Source organism: Sprattus sprattus (genome assembly GCF_963457725.1).
Source record: "Sprattus sprattus genome assembly, chromosome: 13".
In the NCBI taxonomy this organism is placed as follows: Eukaryota; Metazoa; Chordata; class Actinopteri; order Clupeiformes; family Clupeidae; genus Sprattus; species Sprattus sprattus.
The window spans coordinates 28583663-28593201 of NC_137911.1; the positions used below are offsets into that span (position 1 = coordinate 28583663).

At 40.9% G+C, this 9539-nt stretch overlaps 1 protein-coding gene across 1 annotated transcript; it reads right to left on the reverse strand.

The window, feature by feature from the left end:
* Positions 1-485: 485 nt before the first annotated feature.
* On the reverse strand, positions 486-8434 carry mbip (MAP3K12 binding inhibitory protein 1; the record flags this gene model as incomplete). Its single annotated transcript, XM_080849605.1, has 9 exons — positions 486-593; positions 1004-1042; positions 3736-3833; positions 4568-4723; positions 6033-6098; positions 6620-6716; positions 7257-7493; positions 7721-7837; positions 8258-8434. 9 exons carry the CDS (start codon positions 8432-8434, stop codon positions 486-488), a joined length of 1095 nt encoding a protein of 364 aa, XP_080705731.1.
* Between the last annotated feature and the right edge of the window lie 1105 nt (positions 8435-9539).

A 9539-nucleotide genomic window follows, 5' to 3' on the forward strand; every position in this document is an offset into this window, starting at 1 on the left:
CACTTGAATAAATCAGTTGTTGCATCCCAAAAAGTGTGTGTGTGTGTGTGTGTGTGTGTGTGTGTGTGCATACAAAATATGCTGATGGAATTACAGACGCACTTAATCATTCCAGTGTTGAAGATAGATCAGGCAGAAACAGACTTCATGTTGTATATTACATGAAAGTTTATTTACAAAGACATTAAGAGGTGGCATGGTGTGATATGACAGGGGCTAGGTTGATTCCCTGCTGCAGGGGAATACAATACTTCCATTAACACTGGATGCAAAATGGTCATACATTCATTTCAACCCATACAAAGCTGAGGGCACTTGATTTTATAGTTCTACATACGTCAGCGACCCGGGCAGCATGTTTGATAGGTAGAGAGGTACGGTGAGGATGAAGATGAGGTGAGGAGGAAGGTGACCATGATTGTTATGAAATGAAAGGTTTTTCCATCTGTGACCTTCTGGCCTTGTCCTGGTGAAAGGCTACGAGGTCAGAAAGAGAAATCTCCCATTTCGGAATGCCGGAATTCGCTCACTCTCTTGAGCAGTGCGCTCTTCACAGCGTTTATCTTCCCGTCGAGCTCCGTCAGAGTGTAGGCCTGCAAACATTTACATTTTACATGTATTTATTTAGCAGACGCTTTTATCCAAAGCGACTTCCAAGGATGTATACACATTTTACATCTACACTGATGGCACACTGCTCATCAGGAGCAATTAGGGGTTCAGTGTCTTGCTCAAGGACACTTCGACAGGGAATCAAACTAGCAACCTTCTGATTACAAAACGACTTCTCTACCTCCTGTACCACTGAAGCACAGGGGTCAACAACTCTTTTCCTTCAATCACTTTCAAACACAATCAAATAAACCATTGGCAAATAAGCATATACATCTGACCACTGAGAGGTTTTAAACGCATAATGCTTTCTTTAGAAATCCATCCATTTGTGACTATGTTAGCCTTGATCAATATGTTTCGTGACATTCATTTTGTGCATTTTTCTCACCTGTGTAACAGAAGATTTGGGTCGCTTGTGTAGGTAGCTCTAGAAAACAAAAGACATAAAATACAGTTACTGAAACTTTATAAATTCATGACAGACAAAAACACCATAGATGAGGTGGTGAAAGAATGAACAAAGTGGAGGACTTTTGTAGAAGCCATTTAAGCTGGTTTGCCTTATACTCCAACAGAATGTGATTATCTTGTCCATTCATAGGTAGACAAATATACACATATGTATGGGAATTGATATGATTCCAAGATTATATATATATATATATATATATATATATATATATATATATACATACAGCCGCGGAAAAAATTAAGAGACCACTTCAAAATTATCTGTTTCTCTGGTTTTACTATTTATTGGTATGTGTTAAAGTAAAATGTACATTTTTATTTTATTCTATAACCTACTGGCAACATTCCTACCAAATTTCAAATAAAAATATTGTCATTTAGATCATTTATTTGCAGAAAAATGACAATTGGTCAAAATAGCAAAAAAGATGCAGTGTCTTCAGATCTCGAATAATGCAAAGAAAACAAGCTCATATTCATTTTTAAACTACACAATACTAATGCTTTAACTTAGGAAGAGTTCAGAAATCAATATTTGGTGGAATAACCTTGATTTAAAATCACAACTTTCACGTGTCTTGGCATGCTCTCCACCAGTCTTTCACATTGCCGTTTGGGTGACTTTATGCTACTCCTGGCGCAAGAATTCAAGCAGCTCGGCTTCTTTTCATGGCTTGTGACCATCCATCTTCCTCTTGATCACATTTCAGAGGTTTTTTATGGGATTCAGGTCTCGAAATTGGGCTGGCCATGACAGGGTCCTGATCTGGTGGTACTCCATCCACACCTTTACTGACCTGGCTGTGTGGCATGGAGCATTGCCCTGCTGGAAAAAACACTTCTCAGAGTTGGGGAACATTGTCAGAGCAAAAGGAAGCAAGTTTTTCTTCCGGGACAACGTTGTACTTTGCCTGGCTGAGGTTTGTAAAAGACCATAAGGATTGAACCAAAGCGGACTGGAGGGTCTTCTAGTTCGTCTTCTCTGATGAGTCCCGAAAGAAAAACTTGCTTCCTTTTGCTCTGACAATGTTCCCCAACTCTGAGAAGTGTTTTTTCCAGCAGGGCAATGCTCCAATTGTCATTTTTCTGCAAATAAATGATCTAAATGACAATATTTGTATTTGAAATTTGGTAGGAATGTTGCCAGTAGGTTATAGAATAAAACAAAAATGTACATTTTACTTTAACACATACAAATAAATAGTAAAACCAGAGAAACTGATAATTTTGAAGTGGTCTCTTAATTTTTTCCGCGGCTGTATATATATATATTTATACATATAAAAGAATCAACAGATAATTAACAAGATTCATTCTAGGAAAACAAAGGGGTTCCGCTCAAATCACAGATATTTCCTTATTTCCCTTATCCTGAATATTTTTGCTAGTTTGGAAAATTGCCGTGGCGCATCTCTGCACAATTTCCAGGTCAGTGTGAACTAGAGCTGAACAAAGAAATCTCAAAAGCACCAATGGGTTCCAGACTGTTGAAAGCATTTTGTGGAAATGCCCCACAAGCCAGCATCCGTCTTTGAGGTGCTTTGCTGCAACTCTTGTCCAAAAAAAACCAATGTCAACAACAAAAACATCCCTGACGCATTCTATTGGCAGATACAGCCTGTGCTAAAATCCCTCTTATGCTTCTGTACTCAAGAAGTCAATTATAATAATAACATAATAGATAATAATGTTCACCAGCTCTAACAAAAAAAAAGTTGTTCAAGTTTAGCTCTCTCATTCTTCCCCATCATCATCATCATCATCACCATCGTCTGGAGGGAGGCACAGTCAGGAGCAGGACATGGAAAAAGTTATTTATTTTTTTTTTTTTTATCAGTTTTTCCAGCCCACTAAAAGCCATGGTACACACTAGCCTTCAGAAACACCCAGAACATCTGATGATGCACCAAAATGAATACAAAATTAGAATAGCGATTCAACAAAGTAACAAAAGATCAGTATATTGACATTGATTTCAATTCATCCTACTGCCTCTAACTCTTTTGCCCTCTTTCTCTTTTACACACACACACACACACACACGCACGCACGCACACACACACACACACACACACACACACACACACACACACACACACACACTAAAGGACATGGAAATCAGCCGGCTTTCAGCTGAGCGTTGAACTAATCGCTGGCAGTAAGAGGAGGTGTGCGTTGGCTGAAGGGCTCTTACTCTGCTAACTTTGATGGGCTACAATCTGACATGGATAACAAATTCTGAAGAGGAGGAGGGGGGAATCACTCATATCGGCTTTTAATGGCTTTGGAGAACTCTCAGCTTTGGCCGAGTGGGTGCTGCTAACACACTCTAACACACACACACACACACACACACACACACACACACACACACACACACACACACACACACACACACACACGCACACGCACACGCACACGCACACGCACACGCACACGCACACACGCACACAGACAAACTTGCCACGCTAAGACACAGTGATGTACAGCTGGCGAAATATTTTCACTGTCCTGGCACTATTTCATGCAAAAACGCACCTCCAAACCTAGCCTAAGAGGTCCTCTGGGACTAAACCATCCTAACGTCGGTCTCCTCCAAACCCCACAACCACCCTCCCTCCCCCGCCCCCGCCCCCGCCCGCTGCTCACCACAGACTGGAAGTACTCTGGAGAGAGCCCCTCCAGCTCCAGGATGCGATCCTCCAGCTTCTTAAGACGATGGTACACACTCAGAGGGACTGGGCCGGCTAAAGATAGAGAGAGAGAGGGGGAGAGAGAGAGAGAGGGAGAGAGAGAGGGGGGGGGGGGAGAGAGAGAGAGAGAGGGAGAGAGACAGACAGACCAAGAGAGGGAGCGAGAGAGAGACACAGTGAGAAAGAGAGAGAGAGAGACAGACAGACCAAGAGAGGGAGAGAGAGACACACACAGAGAGAAAGAGAGAAACAGAGAGAGAGAGAGAGAGAGAGAGAGAGAGAGAGAGAGAGACCACTGAAGAGTTACTTGGTGAGCCATTATGGGTAATTGAGGACTTGTGATCATCAAGGAATGTTGTTGAAATTCATCGCCAACATCTCTACATGAAGGTACCAAGTGTGGTTAAAACCTAACGGTTACATTTGCCAATGAATCACAGAATTGAGTTGACAAGCTACACATTTCTTGAGCATTCAGAATTGAAATTAAGAGACAAGGAAATTAAGATTAAAGGAGCTACGACACTAAACAGCAACAGAATTACCAGGGAATTAAGGATCTCTGAAAAAGGAGGATTTGAGGGTGTACAGGATTTCAAGTGGCTATCCAGGTCTACTTCCTTAAAACACTTGGAGTACCATAGCTTTAACATTTAATCCCAAAATCACAGAAAATGTTTCTCATCAACATTATGTAATGACATGAATTCCTATAATTCTGGAATTTGGTGGGACTAAGAATAAATGTGGCACTGAAAGTGGCTGAAAGTCTTTGGTGGTTGGCTGACCTGAAGCCAGCTTCAAGTGGGCCTCCATATTCTGTAGCCGCTCCTCGATGGCAGTGTTACCGCAGCTCCTGAGGACCCCGTCCTGTTGATGCTCTCGAAGTTCCGTCCCGCCTCCTGCCCGGTTTTGTGGTCCATAGGTGTTCACAACACGCGTGACTGCAAACCGAGACATGCCTAGTCAGTTACTGTTGCATTACATTGAGCCATTTTATCTTGAGATTTACTCGTCATCCCTATCCATATTGACCACCGTCAGCCATCATGCTTACTGAAAGGTCCTCCACAGACCTGTCGGAATTTGTGTCTTAAATCTTAGTTTTTTTTTTTTTAAACAATTAGAAGCTACTGGTCACCAAAACTCTAATTCCTGCTGTGATCTTTAGTGCTAACTCTGCTGCCATATGAACAAAGACAATGGGCAACTTTCCTGAAAGAAAGTAGCTGTGCCCCCGAAACAAAAAATAATGTGCAGGTTCTAAAACCTTCACTTTAAAACTAGTGCTGGTCATGACATTGGGTCATTGTTCTGGCCATGCTTTGGGGCCCAGACCACCCACTATAAAATCTGACAGGCAAATATTGAGGAAAGGTGGTCTAGAACTCATCAGGCTTATCAACTTGAGGATAAGCAATGTATGTTCCGAGTATTACCCGCAGGGCTGCAGAAGTTTTGCGAAATCAATGTATAAACCGTATTTAATAATTATGACATTTCGGTATTTGTTTAAATTAAGGTGTTTTTTTTTTTAATTGACTACATGTCCTCATGGATTTCACTTCTTTTCATCATGCTTTCCTTTGTCATTGCCCTACCTTTACATATCCTACTGATCTATATTTACTGATCTACTACATCTCCTACTGATCTATATTTACTGATCTACTACATATCCTACTGATCTACTACATATCCTACTGATCTATATTTACTGATCTACTACATATCCTACTGATCTATATTTACTGATCTATTTACATATGAGGTGTGTGTGCACATGTGTGAGAAAGAGGTATATGAATATGTGTGTGTTTTAGAGAGAGATGCCGGACATACAGCTCATAGACAGAACAAATAAAAAATATTTAAACAGATAAATAGCTAAAGATAGATGGATTACAAAATAAGTCAGCCACTTCAGATATAGATAGATAGATAGATAGATAGATAAATAAAGAGGGAGGAGAGAAGAGATGTTGAGATGTTTCTCACAGTTCTTGTTATATTTACTGATCTACTACATCTCCTACTGATCTATATTTACTGATCTACTACATCTCCTACTGATCTATATTTACTGATCTACTACATATCCTACTTTCAAGCCTTTCTAACCCTTTAATGTCCTTCCTGTGTATTCATCTGTTGTGTTCTTCATTATGTCCTTATCGTCTGTATAGCAGTACAATATACAACATGCAATTTAACTAATTACAGTTTAAAAACCTAAACATTATCTACAGATACCTTTGACATGACTTTTGAAGCCGGGATACGGTGTGAAGATTGCATCCGTCCTAGCGCAGCTGTTCTCTGCAAAATAAACATTTACCCAGACATTAGCAATTTAATTCAATATTTCAGTTCCACAGACCCACACATGCATCCAACAACGCTCTCTTCTACAATACTGCAAACGACCCTCGTCCTGTTAGCAGTTGAGTGCCATTTTAAAAAACATGTTCCCTCGTTCCCCCTTGCCCCCGCCGCCAACCCCCCCATCCTCCCCCCCGCCCGCCCGCACCCAACCCACCAACGCTCCACGCAAATAGCGGTGGCCTGAGCAGAAGGCGCCTCATCTCCCGCTCACTTCAGCCCACTCACGAGCAGTTCAGTATGACCTCTCACATGGCCAAATCACCACTCTCCCAAACATTGGCAATTTCTGAGCACACACACGCACGCAGACACACACACATACGCGCACACACACACACACACACACACACATCCCCCAGGACCCTGACAAACATCACCACCCTACATAAACCCTCCAATCCAGCCCCCATCACCCCCACCCCCCAACACACACCCTCACCCCATTCCCTACTCACCCTGATTACAGTCAATCACGTTGCAGAACTCACGCACATTATTTTCATTGATCTCCAGCTGCTTGCGCTCTATAAATGCAGATATTCTCCTCTCAATCTGAGCAGAAAACATATGGGAAACGGCATGGGGAGGGACAGAGACACAAGATATTTAGTATACTAAGACTAACACTCATGCGCACAGGCAATCTATTTGCATGGATCATGTGTTTCTACTTGGTTATGTGTTGGTGAGCAGTTTCTTAATCACATTTGCACTGGCAACCACAGTTCAATCCCACCTGAATTGATCATGTAAATGTCTGAGAGATAATCATCTTCAACGTAAAATACTGTCTGGATTTTAACCCTTGACATTGGAATCTATAGCGCCCACAAACTAAAATAAATATTAAAATGACACAGTGATTTTGAAACTGAACGCATGTGCTGCAGGTCATTTTCAATTAGATAGATAGATAGATTTAAGATTAAGGTCATCCAGTAGCTTACATTTAACATACATTTAACGCACAAACATTCATACATGAATCACAATAAACACAATACAATAAATACAATACACATGGGAAGAACATGTACACAGGGGGTGTTTAAAGGTACAGGATAGGTCCGCCAAACAATCACGCAGTCTTACCTCAGCTTTACCGGCAATGATTTGGACAATATGATCATCCACCTGTGCTTTAGTGGGTGTTTTCAGGTCGTTAGCCGGGCGGTGGGTGACGTGTGAAGGCTGACCTGAGTCCACAACCATCTCCTCCACACTCTCTGCAGCCACCTCACCTGCGTGGCCTACTACTGAAACTTCACTCTCCTCGTCTGGAGCCTTTGGCTCCCTCTCAGTCAGCTGCTTAAGGTCTGCGGCGATTATCTAAGAGGAGTAGATATTTGCTTGTTGTTGACATTTTTTGAGCGTCACTAAATGGGCACTCCCACAAAGTTTCCACACAAAACGTCTATATGGGTAACTCGTAGTTTTAACTTATTATTTAAAATCAGTCTTATAGGCAAGAAACAGGAGATTTAATTTTTCAATGATGGTCAAAGGCAAAGTAAGTGAGTGCCAGCTTAAACATTAAGTCTGTGCCAACGGTGTACCTGAAGCACTGTAATATGTCGCTCCAGACAGGCATGGATGTGAGAGGGCTGCAGAGCCTTGATATCAGCGCGGCTTACATCGGCATTGATGCTCAACACGGCCGGACCAACCTTCAGCTAGAAAGGATGAAAAAGTCGAGGTTTTCTCAAGCTGATGACGTTATTTAATGTTTAAGCTTTGTTGTGCTTCAAATATTGAGTGAGATCTTTCCATTAAACAGCGAAGATACAATGCAGCAACACAAATCATAATATGAAACGAGTTTAACACCCGTTTGTTTCCGTCCAAAGGCGATTACAAAATGCAACGTTAGCTAACGTTTGCTACTATTAACCAGTGTCTCTTGATACATACTTTGATTACCAAAATCGTGTAAACGTTGGTTAGACACGCCATAATATACATTCATGACGTGAAAGTAGTTTGTAAGTTGTAACAATATTGTGCGCGAGCCACTAGCTTACCAACTAGCCACTCAGGCTACATATTCTTAGCCTACCACTTATATTTCACAATGAAAACTATTTTAGACAAACCTCTGAACCAAAGTCAGTAAGCGATCTGATTAGAGCAGTGAAATTGTCCCTAAACGGTGCTGCAGGTTTTCCACTTAAAGACATTTGGTTTGCATTTGGGTCGTGTTTACAATCCGATGAAGCACTTTCATTCATGGCTGTCTTTTCCGCCATTGTATTTCCGCCCTTGGAGCGCATGTTTCACTGATTGGCGAGCGACAGAGAGCGAGCATACGAAAACCGGAAGTTTGTATACGTCACGTGACAAACGAACAGAGGCAATTTTCTCAAACATTTTCATGATGTGAGTACTGACTACCAGTCAGTCATTCTCATGACGTTACAAACGTGTGTGTGTGTTTGTGTTTTGTTTATTTTTTTTAACGTTTTTGCACAACATGAGGTGGTCACAATACCCAACAATTATCTATTTGTAGGCTACCAATGGAGGTGGTATTTATTCTTATTTTCCTCTATAAGAAAAATAACCTACCAATATTCTGTCCTCTTCTGATAAGATTCAACTATATAATAATTATTGTTATTATTATCATTATTTGTAATAATAGTACAAATAATACTGTTACTGATATTGTTATTATCGTCCATAGTACAGGTGCATAGTCAAAGAAATGCATTTGAATTGGGGTGGAGGTGAAACACCATATTGTATAAAACATCAAAGCACAAGGTGTTTGGGCAGGCGTGTGTTTGTGCAAGACTGCTCTGAACTCCTCTGGTATTTGGAGAAAAACCCATTACTTCTATATCTTGATATCTGAACGTACATGAATGGATTGGATTGGTAACTCTGCTTTTTCCTATTATGTTGCCAACATAATGGGATCTTTAACACTTGATATAAATGTCTTCATACAAGTCCTGGCACAGGATTATTGAAAAAAAAAAAAAAGAACCTTGTCCTTGTAAAGTACAAAGTGAATAATGAGTCTGTAACTTGTTATTGTGTGATATAAATGTCTTCCTTCAATTTCTGGCATGGATTATATAAAAAAAAAAAAACCTTGTCCTTGTAAAGTACAAAGTGAATAATGAGGATACATTTCCCATCCTCTTGGTACAAGGAGAGAAAGAGAACTTGTCCTTGTCTCTCGCACCCATAACATGGGCCAAAGTCTGTAGCTTGTGATTGTTTGACATAAAGAGTGTGTACATTTCTACCCTCTATTCTATGATTTCTTGTGTAAAGAACCGTTCGGAGAGGAGTACTGGTAGTAGTAGTAGGAGTACTCTTTCACCACAAAAGACTTGGCGATCATGAAGTCTGAAGGATTCAGGATGT